Source organism: Saccopteryx bilineata, chromosome 1 (assembly GCF_036850765.1).
Source record: "Saccopteryx bilineata isolate mSacBil1 chromosome 1, mSacBil1_pri_phased_curated, whole genome shotgun sequence".
NCBI lineage: Eukaryota > Metazoa > Chordata > Mammalia > Chiroptera > Emballonuridae > Saccopteryx > Saccopteryx bilineata.
In genome coordinates, this window is record NC_089490.1 from 296,957,269 (window position 1) to 296,976,410 (window position 19,142).

At 39.6% G+C, this 19,142-nt stretch overlaps 1 protein-coding gene across 1 annotated transcript; it reads left to right on the forward strand.

Moving 5' to 3' along the window:
• Positions 1 to 635: 635 nt before the first annotated feature.
• SUB1 (SUB1 regulator of transcription) lies at positions 636 to 16,628 on the forward strand. Its single transcript, XM_066244263.1, has 5 exons — positions 636 to 732; positions 4,233 to 4,305; positions 7,454 to 7,576; positions 11,930 to 12,038; positions 13,628 to 16,628. Exons 2-5 carry the CDS (start codon positions 4,234 to 4,236, stop codon positions 13,705 to 13,707), a joined length of 384 nt encoding a protein of 127 aa, XP_066100360.1. The 5' UTR covers positions 636 to 732; position 4,233; the 3' UTR covers positions 13,708 to 16,628.
• Positions 16,629 to 19,142: the final 2,514 nt, after the last annotated feature.

The window sequence follows — 19,142 nt, forward strand, 5'->3', positions numbered from 1 at the left end:
AAGTGGATGGAATAATCATTCTAATCATTCTTTCTTTGGAAAGAGCTTGTTAGGATGGTTCCTAGCGTATGTGAAGTGCCTCCTGCGGTTCCTGGCACATAGCGGGTGCTTGCTAAATATGTTGGATGAATATAGCTTTAAATATATTTTTGGCTTTGGTATGCATTCATTAAACATATATTGAAAGAGTTTTTTAGCTACATTCCTGCTTGTAGTATGGATTTCTCCTGCCCACTGTGAATTATCTTATACCTGTAGGCTATAAGGTGTGTGTAGTCCACAACCTCTGCAAAAATTCTTGCGTTTTCTAGAATTAAACACTGTGACTTGGATTTTACCAGCCAGAAATACTGGGGGTTGACCGGGGAGGATCACGTTTGGGAAAATGGGCCAGAAGTGTCGATCTTTTTCAGTATGAACACTTCACTTTAATAAAAGAAACATTTGTGGAACAAGTGCAAAGCTCGGTTCTTGTCTTTCATGTTTTATTCGCTCGCTCATTCGCTCACAGATCAGACGCAATACTTGCTGCTCCTCACTTTCATAGCATTAGCTCAGGTCGAGAGGCGGTTCCTTTAAGGCCCTGGAAAGGGTCTCAGAGATGAGACCACGCCCCCATCACGTGCTCCAGAGGGGCGGGCCAGAGTCTTGGCTTCCGTCACGTCCGGTTCTCTGTCAGTAGCGAGCGAGGTAGCGAGCGAGCACTGGGCTGATCCAGAGCAGGAGCGGAGCGTGAGTACGCGGGACTCCGCCCCCCATCCCTCGAAGCCCCTACCCCTCTGACCCTCTGACGCTTCTCCCCCAGGCCCGCGAGTCGCCCACGGGCCTCCGCTGTTCTTGTCGGTGGCCGCTGCGGGAAATGGCGGCGCTGCCTGACCTACCCCTTCCCCGCCCCGGCCTCCACGGACCCCCTCCTCCGTCTCCGACCCCCTCCGCCGTCTTCGACCCCGCGCCCCCTGCGCTGCAGTCCCCTCTGCGCCAGAAACAGGCCCCCGGGAACGGCCCCGGGCTGTGGGAACGGCGGCCCGGGGTTCGGGGCGCGGCCAGGCGCGAGGAGCCGCGGGGAGGGGTCGAGGCGCCCCCGGGACAATGCAGTGGCGGCTCGGGCCGGGCGGGGGCGCGTGCGGGGCCTGCTCCTTCCCCGGGGCCGCCAGCCCCGCTTGTGGGGTGGGGGGCGCTCTGGGGCTGGGAGCGAGCGGGCCCCGCCGGAGGGGCGCGCGGGCAGGGGGCTGAGCGCCGAGGGCGGCTCGCGTGCCGGGGCAGCGAGTGCTTCGAGAGAAGAAAATGGCGCTGGGTGCCAGTCCCTCCTCTTCCCTCACGGTCTCCTCCGCACCTTGCCGCCTCCCGCGCCCCCTCCGGCCCACCTGTCTTCCCCCGCGGCCCGGCCGTTTGCGGCCCGGGGTTTCCCGCGGGCTCCTGGCGCCCCGCGACCCCTTCCCGGGTCTTGGTGCCCGTCAACCTCGTGTTGTACCGGATTCATGTGTCCTTTACTCCTCGTTTATTTTCACCTCGTCTTTTCTAAATCTCCACGTCATCAAAGAACAAAATTATTTCGGTTTTATTTTAGCTGTGTTTTCTATGTATTGTACACGACTTTGGTATTATTTGCCGGAATTACGATCCTGCCCCCCCCCCTTTTGGGGGGGCACAGCAAAGAGTCATTAAATATAAATATGTATTTTGTCGAGAATTCTAAGAGGCTGGCTTTACCTTGTTTCCTCGTTAATGGACTTACTTGGGTTAAAAAGGAGGGTGGTCTTTGCAAAGATTCTAGTCCCCCGGGGCAGCTTGTAACAGATGGTACAGTTATGCTAGACCCTTTCAAAGTGAAAAGTAGGTTACGTTTGATTTAATTGCCTTAAAAAATGTTTCTTGGCATTCTTAGCAGCTAGCATATAAAATTGAATTGATTCAGAGATCAGGTTGTAAAATGGAGCAGTAACAGGAATAATGTATAGAACGTAGTTATGCCCTTTGCTGCTCTCTTCTGAATTTTCTCATCAGGAAATTGCTAGTTAAAATCAGTGTGGCTAGTTTGGGCATGGTTGAGCTTTTCCAGTTTAGTGGCTAGGATTAAAATGACTTCTTTTACCTTGACCTCCTATTGGGGAATACATTCAATGCCAATGCTAATAAAAATTTAGTCTGGAGTACTAGATAATGATGTCTTTTTCAAGGAGAAAATTAGGTCTTTTATCCTCTTTATTCACATATTTACAAACTGTGTTGTGTATACTGGGCCCTTTAGGGCGTACAAAAGTCAGTCTTTTCAGAGAAGGAGATGGAGAGAGCTGAAGATACTTTTGGGGTGGGGGAGGAAGAGAGAGGAACGGAATGGGACAGACAAGAAGGAAGAGAGATGAGAAGCATCAACTCTTAGTCGTGGTACATTAGTTGTTTATTGATTGCTTTCTCATTTGTGCCTTGACCCTTGGGAGCTACAGCTGAACCAGTGACCCCCTTGCTCAAGTTGGCAACCTTGGGCTTCAGGCCAGGGACCCATGGGGTCAAGTCGATAATCCTGCGCTCAAGCCAGTGACTGGGTTTTCCATCTTGGGTCTTCGTGTCCCAGGCCAACGCTCTACCACCTGGTATTAGAAGTACCTTTAAAATAGGTACAGCATACCTTGGAATTACTTGAAATTTGGGATTTAGGTTTAAATAAAAAATAGCTCTGTAAAAATAGATGCCACAGCGCTCTCTCTGCTCTGCTGGGGTGAGGCGCTCAGTAACCATCTAGGTGTAAGGAAGGCACTGGGCTGTGTGCTCTGTGCGGGGGACGTGGGAAACTAGGGCCGTGGTAGGAATTTGAGGAAAGGTTTTGCTTCTCCCATAGCAGACTTTTCAAATTTTAGTGTATTTCATAGTAGAAAATCAGTGTAAAATGTAATGAATTGTGTGTAACTTTGTGAACTCTGAATTAGTAGTTGTTATTTGATGGCATGGTCAAAAAGCTAAAGAAAATGAAGAACATATAAAAAATTTGAAAAATAGTATTGTAATGGCAAATAAATGATATGTCAACATCTGTATAGTGCAGCTGTTCAGCATGTTGTGTGAGTGTTGTGGTCATTTCCTGCAGTGAATAATTTTTTGTTAGTAAGCCATGTAAAGCAGTACTGAGAAGAATTAGTCACATTTCTCCCTGGCTTTAATAGTGATTGCTGTCAGCTGCATCTTTTCTTTCTTTTTTTTTTTTTTTTTTCTTTTCTGAAGCTGGAAACGGGAAGAGACAGTCAGACAGACTCCCGCATGCGCCCGACCGGGATCCACCGGCAAGCCCACCATGGGGCAACGCTCTGCCCACCAGGGGGCGATGCTCTGCCCCTCCGGGGCTTCGCTCTGCCTGGACCAGAGCCACTTTAGCGCCTGGGGCAGAGGCCAAGGAGCCATCCCCAGTGCCCGGGCCATCTTTGCTCCAATGGAGCCTTGGCTGCGGGAGGGGAAGAGAGAGACAGAGAGGAAGGAGGGGGATGGGGGGTAGAGAAGCAAATGGGCGCTTCTCCTATGTGCCCTGGCCGGGAATTGAACCCGGGTCCCCCGCACGCCAGGCCGATGCTCTACCGCTGAGCCAACCGGCCAGGGCCTCTTTTTTTTTTTTATATATACAGATACAGAGAGTCAGAGAAAGGGATAGATAGGGACAGACAGGAACGGAGAGAGATGAGAAGCATCAATCATTAGTTTTTCATTGTGACACCTTAGGTGTTCATTGATTGCTTTCTCATATGTGCCTTGACCGCGGGCCTTCAGCAGACCGAATAACCCCTTGCTCGAGCCAGCGACCTTGGGTCCAAGCTGGTGGGCTTTGCTCAAGCCAGATGAGCCCACGCTCAAGCTGGCGACCTCGAGGTCTCGAACCTGGGTCATCTGTATCCTAGTCTGACGCTCTATCCACTGCGCCACCACCTGGTCAGGCTGCATCTTTCTATATGCCCTACTCATAAACATCTAACCCTGCTAAAACGAAGTAGAAAAGGACACATTAGCTTTGAGAAAGGGGTGTAGGAGTGTGATGTGTGTATGATGATTTCTCTTTGCTGCGTTATGAACACTTTATTTGGAAGAGCATAGATTAGAGAGTATAACTTTTAGTGTGCTCAGTATAACAACTCCAGTACCACAAAATGGTAGAATGAAACATGGAACTTATATTTTTTGATTGGGGGAGAATTAAATGGAAGGAAATAGAGCAATTTGTAAATTATTTACATAATATGTTTGTTTTTCAGAATGCCTAAATCAAAGGAACTTGTTTCTTCAAGCTCTTCTGGCAGCGATTCTGACAGTGAAGTTGACAAAAAGGTGACTATTACTGTGCCAGGTCATTTCTGTGATACTTAATTCAGCAGTATTGCCCATATCCAGTTTTGAAGGACAGCAAGGCATGTCAGAATCTTAAAAGAGCCTGAATGGTGTTTGTGAAAGTGCGGACGGCTGGCCCCTGGACCACTTCATTTCACTAAAATGCCTTGGGTGCTAGGACATGTATACTCCTAGCCCCTAAATCTGACTCCAACGGGCCTTCAGACTTGAACTTCTGTTGAGGAACCCTAAAGCTGCAGAACTTCTGCCATACACCCTAGTTCTAGGAATAGCACTAGAATTAGGCCAAAGCCACTATTTGCCATTGTTTACAAATCTACCTAATTTGTAGCTATTGTGTGAAGTAGTTGATCCAAATTATATGAACTCCTTGAATGCTGATGTCAATTTTGACAGTCTTCTCTGCCATTGGTGTTTATCCAGCCCACAAGTATTACTTAAAATATAGGCTGGGTACATTTTAAATTAGAATGCTATTTACTCTGGTCCCCTCCTTTTTGTTAAGTCAGCACCCAGCAAAGCTCTCATGAAATTATCCATTTAGACAGAATGGGCCTTTTCTGCATTAGAGGACAACTTTACTGTAAGAGGAGCATTATTCCCCTTGACGGAGCACTTTGCACTTTAGTCAGACCTATCCTTTATCTCTTAGAAATTTACATGGTTGTGTGTCTGAGCTTAGCAGTATTAGTTAAAAGAGCTTAAGGAAGAATCTTGGAGAAGATGGACCTTTATAGGGAAGTACTGAATATAATATCATCTGGAAGGTTGAAACAAAGCTTCAGAGAACATACATATACTGTAGTAGGAAATCTCTCTTAATATATATATATATATTTAAAAAATTTTTTTATTATTATTTTTTTGTATTTTCTGAAGTTGGAAATGGGGAGGCAGTCAGACAGACTCCCGCATGCACCCAACTGGGATCCACCCGGCATGTCCACCAGGGGTCGATTCTCCGCCCATCTGGGGAGTGCTCTGTTGCAACCAGAGCCATTTTAGCGCCTGAGGCAGAGGCCATGGAGCCATCCCCAGCGCCCGGGCCAACTTTGCTCCAATGGAGCCTTGGCTGCAGGAGGGGAAGAGAGAGACAGAGGGGAAGGAGAGGGGGAGGGGTGGAGAAACAGATGGGCGCCTCTCCTGTGTGCCCTGGCCGGGAATCGAACCTGGGACTCCCACACGCCAGGCCGACGCTCTACCACTGAGCCAACCGGCCAGGGCTCTTAATTTTTTTTTATCTGCACCCAGTATATAGCATTTGAATATGTTCATTTAACAAATTTTTACTTAGTTTTTATATGACCAGCATGTACCAGTCCACAGATAATATCTAGACAGGCTCTGATTTAAAGAATAATTGCTTTTGTTTATTGAGCTGAGTTTAATGTTTGCTGTTTGTCCCAAATAGTGCAGTTAATTTTGTAAAGACTTACATTAAACACATTTTTCTAAATTTTATTTTTATCTAGCTTCATTTAATTTAGGAAAATGTTAAAATACAGGGGTAGGCAAAAGTAAGGTTTGTACAGTTGCAATTCAAATACAGTGATATAATAATGGAACAATAAACATTTGCCCACCCTTGTACTGTACTAGCTTATGTTTTCCACCAAGGAACATATTGCCCTCTACTGTTTGGGTTGGGAATTCTATTGGTTTTCATGGGCTGTTAGCTCATTTTGTTTATGAGGCTATATAAAAAGCTTTTGCAATTATGCTGCTTTTAAAACATTGTTTTGATTTTGAATGCTAGCCTAACACATTACTGCCTGTCTGCAGTGATTATTTTGTGATGGGGAAGGTTTTGAGTTGTTGACTTGTAGTGTCCATACAAAACAGGTTTCTTAGCTTTGCCTACTCAAACTCCCTAAGCCATTTAAGTCTCTCTTGGAATGGGCAGAGCATAAACAAATAATCATATCCTAGAAATGGAGTAAGTTGCTTATATTCTTTTCTTACCTCCTTTCCTCCTCTCCCCTCTCCCTCCTCCCCCCTCCCCTTTCCTTCCTCCCTCCCTCCCTCCCCCCTCCCCCTCCCCTCCCCCTCCCTTTTCTTCCCCCCTCCCTCCCCCTTCCTCTCCCCCCTCCCTTTCCCCCCTCCCCCCCTCCCTCCCTCCCTCTTTCTCTTTCTCTTCCTCTTCCTCTTTCCTCTTTCCTCTTTCCTCTTTCCTCTTTCCTCTTTCCTCTTTCATTGATTTTACAGACAGGAGAGAGAGGGTTGGAGTGAGAAGTACCAACTCATAGTTGCTTCACTTTAGTTCATTGATTGCCATGTGTGCCTTGACCCTGCAAGCTTAGGTTTGGAACCTGCTGGTTGTATTCTTTCTAATTAGCCTATTTTGTTTGTAGCTTTAGTAGGCTTGTGGTTTCTAAAAGTTTATTCAAAAGCAACAAGCCTGTCAACTTGGTTGTTCCTCCCAAAGAAACCTTATGTGAGATCCTGGTCTACACAATAGTTTTCTGTGGTTAATACTGCAGAAAACACTGTTACATACCAGTGCTAGGTTAGTTTCAAAGTTTCATTGTCATTTGAAACTTATGTTTATATTTATGGTTTTTTACTTCATAAATGTCTTTTGATCCTTAAAAAACATAATAGAATCTTTTGAATTTGTTGATGTAAAATATGTCTAAATCTGTAGAAAATTTTTATTTATGTTTATTTGAACCAAGGTGATGACACAGGGAAGCAAGATCTCAAATGCTCTGGAGAAGGATAGTTTTGTAGTTTCTCTTGTATATTTGGAATTATGAAGGGAATTTAAGGAAGCTGGGAAAAGCAAGGCAGGGATTGGATTACAGGATAGTTAACAAAACCATATGCTCCCCTGAGGGTGATTAAGCTTCCCTGATGTTTAAAAAAGAGGCATTTCAAAGTTGTGTGAACCAAAATGCATATACAAAAAATGGACAGGATTTAGTGCAAAGATAAGACTTTTACTAAAAAGTTATATATTTGGGGGTGTGACTGCCTCCCATAACCGGCTCATGTAGGAATTTATGATCAGATCGCCCTGTGAGGTTACTTTTGGTCACTGAACTTGTACATATCCCCTTTTTATAAACCTGACATGTTTTATTCTTAAGTGTGCAAATTTTAACCATATTCATATTTTTCCTTCAAGTTAAAGAGGAAAAAGCAAGTTGCTTCAGAAAAACCTGTAAAGAAGCAAAAGACTGGTGAAACTTCAAGAGCCCTGTCATCTTCTAAGCAGAGCAGCAGCAGCAGAGATGATAACATGTTTCAGGTAGAGTTGGTTCTTTTCTTTGATCCAGAGGATTTATTCTCTGACTTGATCTGAAGACTGACAGAAGTGCCTTTATCTAACAGTGTATAATCTTTGATGTATATTATAGTCTTCCTGACTAAGAATATTCATTGAAATATAAGAACAAGTTAGTAGAAATGAAAGTAATTTATCTGATGCTGGATTTTTAAAATGAGTTTAATTTCTGCCAAATTCACAATAGGAGTAAGATCTCAATTGCTCCCTATATGATGCTAGAGTATTGTTAAGATCTAGAAGTTTGTACTTTTGCTATATTTAAAACTTTGTGAATTTAAAAGATGTAAAAATCCAAAAGAGATGTGAGAACTGCACATTAGAAAGTAGTTTTCAGGAGGTAGATTTGCTATTGGGCTATGAAGTATAGATGGGATCTTACTTGAGAGGAAATAGCAATATTATCTGCCTAGTTTTGGTTTGCTAAGAACGGAAAATGTGAGTGGGTTTACTAAAATAGGCCCTCTGTTTATATATAGTGGAGAATAAGGTTGAATAGTAAGGTAAACTGAGAGAAGTTTATTAGAAGTTTCTCTCTTTTTTTTTTTTTTTTTTTTGTGAAAAAGAGAAAGACAGGAAGGGAGAGAGATAAGAAGCATCAACTTGTAGTCGCAGCTCTTGTGTTCATTGATTGTTTCTCATATGTGCCTTCAAGACGAGCCATGACCCCTTGCTCAAGCCAGTGACCTTGGGCTAAAGCCAGTGAGCTTTGGGCTCAGGCCAGCCCAGATTTGATGAGCTGTAATAAATGTGCACATTCTTGTAAAGAGGCCATTTCCATCACCCAGAAAGTTCCCGGAAGCAGTGAGGTGACTGTGAAGGGAGGCTAAGGGTTATTTTGCCTGTTCTAGAACCCCATGTGAATGGACTCATACATCCTTATTGTTTTGTTTCTGGCTTCTTTTGCTCGGCATAACATTTTTGAGTATCAGTATTCTTTTTTTTGCTGAATTGTGTTGACTATTCTACATTTTGTTTATCCATTCAGTTTGAATTTGAGTTGTTACTTGACTTGGGTGGGCTATTAGGAATAAAACTGTTGTGAAATTTTTTTTTAATTTATTCATTTTAGAGAGGAGAGAGAGAGACAGAGAGAGAGGAGAGAGAGAGAGAGAGGAGAGAGAGAAGGGGGGAGGAGCTGGAAGCATCAACTCCCATATGTGCCTTGACCAGGCAAACCCAGGGTTTCTTTTTTATTTATTTATTTTTATTTATTTTTTTTATTTATTCATTTTAGAGGAGAGAGAGAGAGAGACAGAGGAGAGAGAGACAAGGGGGAGGAGCTGGAAGCATCAACTCTCATATGTGCCTTGACCAGGCAAGCCCAGGGTTTCGAACCAGCAACCTTAGCATTTCTAGGCCGACGCTTTATCCACTGCGCCACCACAGGTCAGGCCAAGCCCAGGGTTTTGAACTGGCGACCTCAGCATTTCCAGGTTGACGCTTTATCCACTGCGCCACCACGGGCCAGGCCAATTTTTTTTTTTTTTTTTTTTTTTTTTTAATGAGAGAGAGGGACAAATAGGAAGCCGGGAGAGAGATGAGAAAAATAAACTCATAGTTGCACCACCTTAGTTGTTCATTGCTGGCTTTCTCATATGTACCTTGATTAGGGGGCTCCAGTTCAGCCAGTGACCCCCTGCTCAAGCCAGAGACCTTGAGCGCAAGCCAGTGACCTTGGGTTTCAAGCCAGCGACCTCTGGGCTTGAGCTAGTGACCATGGGTCATGTCTATGATCCCATGTTCAAGCCAGCAACCTCAAGGTTTCGAAACTGGGTTCTGTGCATCTCAGTCTGACGCTCTATCTACTGTGCCACCACCTGGTCAGGGTAAAAGGCTTTGATTTTGATTGTCATATTTTAGGAATTTTCCCCTTTTTTCGGTTAATGTTTTTTCCCTATAAAGACATATTTCTCTACACCAGGGCCACAAAAATTTTTGCCAGTGTTATTTTCTTAGAATCTTTGAAGTTTTAACTCTCACGTTTAGGTCTGTGATCTGTGTAGAAATAGTTTCTCTGTGTATGGTGTGAGATAGGGGTTGGCAGTCATTTTTCTCCCCTGCATACAGATAGCCAGTTGTTCCAATACCATTTGTCGAAAGGACTATTCACTTTTTATTGTATCACTTTGGATCTTTATGGAGAAAAGTCAGTGAATATAAAAAAAGGGATCTGTTTATGAACTCTATGTATGATTTATATGTTTGTCTTTAGTACTACATTGTCATAATTACTATTCTTTTACAGTGAGTTTTGAAATCAGGTAGTATAACTTCCTTAACATTGTTCTTCATCTTTAAAATCCTTTTTGCATTTTGGAATCAGCTTATCAATTTTACCAAGTAACCTACTGATTGGTATTGGGTAAAGCTGAAGATTGATTTGGGGAGAAATTCTAAGCAACTTGACAATAATGAGTCTTGTAGTTAAGAATACTCCATTTATTCAGATCTTTTTGACGTCCTCTGTTTTGTGATTTTCTCTGTAGAGCCCTTACATATCTCTTGATAAGTTTATTAAATATTTTGTTTTTTTTGATTGTACTGTAAATGTATTGTTTTAACTTCATTTTCCAGTTTACTGCTAGAAAAATATGTATAATATTACATGACAATGTAAATCTATATAGTTATATACAATGTTATATTATACATTGTTATATACAATGTTATATACAATAAAATACTTTATTTACAATGTCAAACTTTCCATGTTGATGATATGTCGAGTTTTACATCATCCTTTTCATTCCTTTTCTTGCTTTGTTGATATTATTTTCAGTACAATATTGAAAAGAAGTGGTGAGATGTCTTTGCCTTTGTTCCTGATCTTAGGGGCAGTCTTTCTAAGTTCCTCCTTCTTCGAATGCCACTGTTGCTTAGACTCCTAGGGAATGTACATACTGCTCTGGTTTTGCCTCTCTGGTATGGGAGAATGAAAGTCAGGGGATAAACGTGGTGCATTTTCCTGTGGAGCCCATCTTTATGTGGACATTTACATTAAAGCTTTTTATGTTAAGGTGAACACTGTTAAATTGAGCAACAGTATACAAAGTGTACAGTAAGTTTTAGGTTATAAAGTGACTCAGATTTTGGTGGAGTAGCAGTTAGTTTGTGTCTCTAGATTTTCCCTTACTTTGAACCCACAGTTAGTGTTCTTTGAAATGTTACAGAATTTTAGATTGTTAGTTTAATGACCTATACCTTTTCTCTACTTTGAATAGTCTTATTTAGTATACATCAAATACTAGTTATTTGAAAGTGATTAGGGACTTCAAATTATAAATTCACACAACTTTGAATATGTGGATGGTCAGTCGTATTTGGAAAGAAAATGCCTCTTATTATGTTAACCTGCAGCAAACAAAAATATTTATAATGCACTTCATTGAAATTGTGGATGAGGGCACTTCCTAGAAGTTTCTAGAGAGCAAGGGTAGAAATTAGTGAGCTAACCATTTCTTGTGTGTTTACTGTGTTGTAATAGTCTCTTTACATAAAAAAAAAATTGTGTTACTTCTAATATAAAACTGGTAAAATATCATTAATACACTTACAATATGCTTGACTCTTTTTTAAAAATAGGTTTGCTTTTAGTCTTGATTTATAAACTTTTTCTAGTGAGATTTTAAAGTTTTAACCCTGTTTTCAGGTTTCAGATTTATCAGGAGTATGAGTCTTGTAGATAAGCAGTAGTGGTATTATTTTACTGCTTTTTTGTTCTTGTTGTCGTTGGTGTCAGAACCTATACAGGCTTCATCAGAACACTCTATTTTTCTTCTTTTTCCAAATGAGAGGAGGAGAGATAGACAAGACTCCTGCATGTGTCCTGACTGGGATCTACCTGGCAACCCCCATCTGGGGCTAATGTTTGCAACCCAGCTAATTTTAGTGCCTGAGGCAAGGCTCCACAAGACCATCCTCAGTACCCAGGGCTGATATGCTTGAACCAAACAATCCACGGCTGTGGGAGGGGAAGAGGAAGAGAGAGAGAAAGGGGAGAGGGGAGGGGTGGAGAAGCAGATGGTCACTTCTCTTGTGTTCCCTGACCGGGAATTGAACCCAGGACATCCACATGCTAGGTGACGCCAGAGCCAGAATTCTCTTACTATTTTTTCAAGTCCTTTTTGGTGTAGCTCAATCTGTTCGGCAAATATCAGATTTCTTTTTAATAGAGACATTTCCTTTGGTTGCAGTTTAGATATTGAGAGTAGTAGTTATTTCTGTAATTAAAAGTAGAGAGAGTATGCAGTAAGTTGTGGATGTACATATGGAATCTAGAAATGAATACCTTTTTATGTTTTATTTCTTTTACAGATTGGGAAAATGAGGTATGTCAGTGTTCGGGACTTCAAAGGAAAAGTCCTAATTGATATTAGAGAATATTGGATGGACCCAGAAGGTGAAATGAAACCAGGAAGAAAAGGTGAGATTTAATTTCCTGAATTTGGTCCAAATATTGGGATGAAATTAAAAAGTATTTTAGGGACCTGCCTTGTTTGAAATTGAAATACTGTTGTCAGTGTACTAGGATGACCTTCATTCAGTTGGTTCACTATCTTCTGTAGTGTTTTTGGGTATGGCACTTTAGCTTATTTTAATGAGATGTCTTAAATATAACTTAAAATAACAGTACCCCTAATAACACTTCAGCTGGCTTTTAATTTACTTGAACACAACTTAAATTTTTTTATATATTAATTCTGAATTAGAGGAGGCACTATATGGGAGGTTGTAAAATCAGGACTGGAAAATTCTGGTGCACAGTGTCTCTTGGATATTCTTCAGGGCGGTATCCTTTAAATGGGTTTTTGTCTTTTGTGCTTCGTCCAGCTTCATGGAAGCATACTTTATTAATTCTGCAAATAGCCAGAGACCATTTGTGTACCAAAGTAAGTTTGTATATCTGGGTAGTTAGCTGCTTTGGGTTGATGCTTAGCTAATGAAAAACTGTCTTTTTATTTTCTTCTGTTCTGCCTGTATGCCATTTTGAAAGGTACCATGTGTTTGCTTAATGTAGTTTTTATGTTTATTAAACTTAATCTCTGTGTTTTCTTAGTCTTTTACATTTTCCTGTTCAGTTCACTTCTGGATTGGTCATTCCAGTTCCAGTATGGCTAGTGTCAGATTTCGTTTCTTGTTCTTGAATACATATACTAAAACAATTTGATTAAAGTCCTTTCTAGGTGTTGTCCCCATAAATTCTCCTCCTTCCTCTCAGGTTCATGGCCTCCCAGCAGTTTTCTGAGAAATACATGAATTTTTCAATTCCAGTGTATTTCTCTATTTGTATGGATCAGGTATTAGAATATTTAGGAAGTTTAAAGTACAAAGTTTTTTCTGTTCATACCTTTATATCTTAAATAAGACAGACATGTCATTAGCTAACATTTTATGTATTTACTTGTGCTGGATGATAGGCTAAGCTTTTAATTCACATTAGCTAATTGAATCATTTACAACAACCGTTTGAGGTATAAGTACTATTTAATGGTGAGGAAACTGAGGCTCAGAGGTAATGTAATTGTTTTAAGGTCACATAGTTATAATGAGGCTGGAATTTGAACCCTGATAATGACTTCAGAATGTATATTCTAAGTTCTGTAGGAATCTCATCTTAGGGATTTCACAGAGTGAAGTGAATGCATCTGGAAGAACTCAGCACAAAGTCATTCACTTTGAATTCCTGTGGAAATTTTGAGCAGATGTTGGGACAACTGAATGTAGAATGAGGTGTCATATACCAAATTTGGACCTGGTCACTTTTGCTAGCTTGCAAGCATTTGTGAGATATATCTTCAAATCATCATTTTTTCTGACTGCAGTATGCAGTATTAAAATTGATCTCAGATAATTGTGATGAATCTAATTAAATTGGCATTTTGTTCTCAGTATAATTCCATTATGCCATTCAAAAATGGCAATTTTGATAAAACTGTTTTAGTTGAAAGTATAAAAATCCTCAAGAAACCTTAAGTAAAATGTCAACTTCTGATTTTTAAAACTTTGTTTTAGGTATTTCTTTAAATCCTGAGCAGTGGAGCCAGCTGAAGGAACAGATTTCTGACATTGATGATGCAGTAAGAAAACTGTAAAATCAGAGCCATACACACTTGTACTGTTCTAGTTGTTTTAACCTGTCTTTTTACATTGGCTTTTGTTTTCTAAACGTTGTTTTCCAACCTGTTGTATATTTGGATTGCAGAACAATTTGTAAGAATACTTTTTTTTTAATGTGCATTATTAAAAACATTCTGAGTGAAAATAATTGTCAACTTTATTAAGGAAGATTGCTGTGTGCGCCACCTAGTGTAAAATAAAATCAAGTAATACAATCTTAACTGTTGTGGCCTTCTTTGATCAGAACTTCTACTTTGTAAGGCCGAAAATTAACAGTTTATAGACCTTTTAATTTCAACTCGGCTTTTACATTCAAAAGGATCTATATTGTATTGAATTTATAAACTTCTGATTTGTGAAATCCATAGTTGATCTGTTTTATTCTTAACAAAAGTCCAGGCTTTGATTTTCTACCCCAGTGATACGTCACTTTCCTCTTTTTATCATTTTCCTTTAATAACTTGTTGTATTCAGTTTTCTTGTCACTTTTTGCTCTTTTTCTTGAATATATTATGCTAATCTGGGATGTCAGTGAAACTGTCTAAATGTTAGTTATCTCAATAAGGTACTTATTAAAATATATGAAAACTACAGTCACTCATCCTGCTGTATTAAACATTAGGAGATATAGTTTGATAAACAACATGGCTTGTATGAAAACTGAGCCAAGTAAGTGTATGTCATTACCTGTAGAGTTCTGTGTAGTAGTTATCTTATTGCTTAGTCTGCAGAATATAATGGCTTAGATGTCTGATTTGCTTTCACTTATTAAACATGTTCACCATAGGATGATGTCTATAAAATCAGATATTATTAAATTAGACTAGGACTTAATAAAAATTGTGAAAGCTTACTGGCCTAACATTTTATTTTATAACATTGAGTATGGATTATATATAGCCAGAGATATCACTGAGCTTTACTGTTATAATAGAGGATGTGGTCAATTTTTAGGGGGAAGAGCATATACTTGTGTTTTTTGGCTTTTGCTCAGTAGACTTGGTTCTTTTGCAGTTGATCTACTGGACTTAAATGTTAGTAAGTTTTAGCAGACACACAGATGTGATTTTCATCGAACCAAGATGACGAAGCAGACACAGATGGAGGCACAGATTTCAGGGGCTTGACAGCAATAAATAGGGCATGGTGTGCCTTAGGGGAAGTCAGGGAGCTACCGCTGAAGGCAAAGGGGGCAGTGAAGACGAAGGGATTCTCTTCAAACTAAGTGATATTTTGATCACACATTGATAGGGCACAATTCTAGATAGACTAGTAAGAAGAAAGGTTTAAAGCTATGTAAAGAAATTTTTAAAAATTCTTGTTGACAAATTAGTTTTGGTACTAAAATAAAATAAAAAGTTGTTACTGCCATATCAGAGAGTTGTACTATTATACCAAGTTTGATTGCTAACTATGTTTAGAACATTTTTATAGAATTATCAAGGATTTGCTTTCAAAACAGTCTGCCAGGTCACACATAGAATTACCAATTTATTGGCAGCTGTTCTAAGTATTTTTATACATTTTTAGATTTACTTATTTTAATTTTTTTTTAGTGTTTTTTAGCAGTAACTCTTAATTGGTACGCAATTGAGGAAATTAAGAAATTTTTTTCTGGTATTTTAGCCTTCATCAGATAATAGGTACCAAAATGTTCAGATAATAGTTTTAGACAAATTGTACTTGATTGATAACTTTCCCCTTTTTTGGAAGTATATATGTCCTGTTAATTGGGTAGATTTGTAAAGTATTATATATACAGAAAGGGTAGTTAGAACAGAGAACTTTGATTTTGGTGTAGATGGAGAGGTTAATGGTTGAATTTACTAGGTTTATATGAATTTAAGGGTGTATGCATTTTGAAACAATCTGCTAATAGATGGTGCTGAAATCTTTCATTACCTAGGAATTTCCTAGCTCTTTAGCTTATATCATTAAATTTTCATATAAGGAATGGTTCTCTGGCAGAATGTGGTAAGTTGGCTGCTAAATTTATTTAAATGTTACTGGATATGCAGTATATAGACATTATTAATCTTTTATTGTGTGTAGGAAAGGATGAGAACTGGATTAAAATAAAGAGCTAAATTAACTTGTACTGAAAAATAAAGGGTACTTTTTTTGTGCTTGAACTATATCTTGGTAAGATTTCTTCAGGAAGAAAGCTTGGCATTTGGGGATAGCCATTTCTAACCTTGCAATGCCAAAATGTAGTTAATTAATACCAGCCCATAAATGTACTCAGCAGTGGGCTTTTCTAATGGGGTCTTACTCTTTGTCTTCTAAAGTACAAACAGCATTTGACCAATTTCCCATGCTTTTGTCATATTGTTAAAAGACCAACCACTGAAAGAGAAAAACTGTATATAATTTGATGCTTCTCTTTTGTTTTGCTTCATAAATGCTTAAGAACTTCTTTTGAAGACTGTTCCTACCTCATTAGCTAGCCAAGATCCTGTGAAGCTCAACCTATATTCCACGTAATGTTTTTGGAAAAAAGACTTAAGAAAAAGTATGTACATCTTGACCATGGCTATTGAGGTGAAAAGAGAAAGAATTGAGAATTAAGTGTTTTTGGCTTTGGTATGCAAGAAAATACTATACAAGTTTGAAATATTAAAAGTTCTGGCTAATATTTAGGTATCTCTCCTGATATTCTTTTACTTACTTTTTCTTGAAATTAATCCATTGAAACAGTCAAAGTTGTTTTTTTTTTAAAGTAGTGTTTTTTCCCAGGTAAATTTTAAGGATAAACATTTACATAGTCACAAATATGTAATTCTGTAATTGTGGAATACCTGTATGCTTTGTTGGTACATCTTCCATGGAGATGTCATTGAATATAATACTCCATCTGTGAATATTTTAAATGTTGAAATAAAAAATAAGAAATGCACCTTATGTGTCATCCTAGTTTTACAAATCTGAAGATGAATGGCTGTTATTTGTTGAATGGGTTATAGCCAACAAATACAGTGTCTTTCTGTGTGAGTACTTTTGGAATGTGAATTAGCCTTAGCATGTTAAATCTTCTGATGCCCTCTGGGACTGGACGACCTACCTGATCCAAATGGGAAAATGCAAATACTAAGGTATACACAGCCTCCTTTTTTCCCTGTGAATGTTTTACAGGTTGATTATTACTTGGTATACTTAACTTTATAACAGATTTTGTATATTTCAAACATTTTCAGTTATCAAGTGTCTATTTTCATCCTTCTTGATTGGTGCTTTTGCTTATATATTGAGATCTCTTACTGTTTAAATTTCTGTTTAGGGAAACTTACACAGGGATAGAAAGATCCATTGGACACTACTTCTGGCTTACGTTGCTCCACCTAATCCATAGGAAACATTGACTTAAAAATCCAGTCAAGAAAAAGAAGATGATACTTAGAATCACTGACTTTACAATTTTGTAGTATGGCTTAAAGGTGGAATGGGGCTAGAAAAGGGGTTTGAAAAGCACAAAACATTTATAAATTTATATGGTATTACTGTAAAACAGTTCATTTAAGACAATGTCCATTTGAGTAAAAGATACTGTTACCCAGGAATCCCCCTCACCCCCGTCCCGCCTTATAAAATTTATTACAGAGTTCAGACCTTCCCAGACAAGCTTTTACAGCCATTTTAGGCCTAGATTAACAGTGACCCACTGTTTTCTGATGAAAGTGAAACATTTCTTTCTCTTCTAATTTTACTCTTAGGCTTTTGAGAGTTTTAAATTGTTTATCTTTCTGCTGGATAACTTTGGGTTGGGCATTATTTAGGTCACTTCCATTCACTTAACTGCCAGAAAAAAAATCACATCCTGAATTTCAACAGGATACCATAAACATAACATTTTGTGGTGCGTACAAAGTGCTTTCCTACCACCCAAGTCAGAATTTAACTAAAATTGTGTATGTAGGAGCTCATGTGTGTCGGAAAAGGATGTGAAGTTCCACTGGCCCACTTCCAAGTTAAGCCCAAATCTTCAGAGAGTTCCCACTCTGGCTTTGTTTTCCAATAAGCACCTGCTTTAAGAAGGGTACAGACAACTCCCACATATTCCTTCATCCAGAGACCCCAAATTTTGCCAGATGTTCCGATGTCTGTTGCAAAAGCTTCCAACCTACTTCATTGTTATGTCTGTCTAGTCTTAAGTGTGATACAGTTTCTCAGTTTTTCCTTGACTTTTACAACCATGACCTTTATGAAGTTTTGCTGGTTTGCAGGTCACTGATGACGATGACAAGGTGGGGAAGGCAGTGTCTGAAGGAGGCGTGGAAACTTGATAGCTTGGTTGAGAAGGGTCGAGAAGTGGGATGATGGCTCCATGGACAGAGTGTGTGATTGCAGCACTGTGTGACATCTAAGTGATGGTGCTGATTTGGCTGTGCTCAGTGTATGTTTAAATCGAGCTTGGTGTCAGCTATAGTTTCAGTCACTTTCCATTTTTTTCTGGCGCCTTTTTCCTGTCACCTGAACTGTGAGTACTTTTAATTTTAAAGAAAAATTGTGCCTGACCAGGTGGTGGCACAGTAGATAGAGCATCAGACTAGGATGTGGAGGACCCAGGTTTGAGACCTTGAGGCCGCCAGCTTGAGTGGGCTCATCTGGTTCGAGCAAAGCTCACTAGCTTGGACCCAAGGTCCCTGGCTCAAGCAAGGGGTTACTTGGTCTGCTGTAGCCCAACGGTCAAGGCACATATGAGAAAGCAGTCAATGAATAACTAAGGTGTCACAACAAAAAACTAATGATTGATGCTTCTCATCTCTCTTCGTTCCTGTCTGTCCCTATTTATCCCTCTCTCTCTCTCTCTCTCTCTCTCTCTCTCTCTCTGTCTCTGTAAAAAAAAAAAAAAAAAAGTATTTTTAAAGAAAAATTGTATGTCTATTTCATTGTAACATCAAGTGTCTGATTATTTTGGTTCCCAAACCACTTTTTTCTCCTATAGCTGAGCTCAAAGTTAGACCATGCACTTGGCCAACAGTGCGTTTGGGCATCTGCGTGCTTGGTGCGAGAGCCTCTTGTTTTTTTGAGGCATGAGCTTTTTCCACTCTGCATGCCTTGGAAGATGAAAAAAAGAAAGAACATTTTTATTTATTCACACTTAAGCGATACAAAAAGACGAGAGGGTAGCGAGAAGGTACACAGCAGAAATCTGAAGATTCTGAGGAATTTGGTGTTTTTAGCCTCAATCCAGGATCGAAAGTACCATATACTGGTGTTTAAACTTTTCTATTTTTGAGAAATAATTTCAGCCCTATGGTTTCCCTTTTAATTCTTTATTCAGAAACAAATGTCTTTTGGTATCTAGGCATTCATAAATAGCTCTTTTTTTGATCTGTGACTTTTCTTCCCTGATTATGGACAAAGGCAAGTTCACTATAGAGTCATTAACTGGTAGAGCCCTTAGAAACAA

Coding starts and splice junctions, on each gene's coding strand:
- SUB1 (XM_066244263.1), top strand. CDS start 4,234: ATGCCTAAATCAAAGGAACTTGTTTCTTCAAGCTCTTCTGGCAGCGAT. Junction 4,306..7,453: donor ACAGTGAAGTTGACAAAAAG/GTGACTATTACT, acceptor TTTTCCTTCAAG/TTAAAGAGGAAAAAGCAAGT. Junction 12,039..13,627: donor AATGAAACCAGGAAGAAAAG/GTGAGATTTAAT, acceptor ACTTTGTTTTAG/GTATTTCTTTAAATCCTGAG.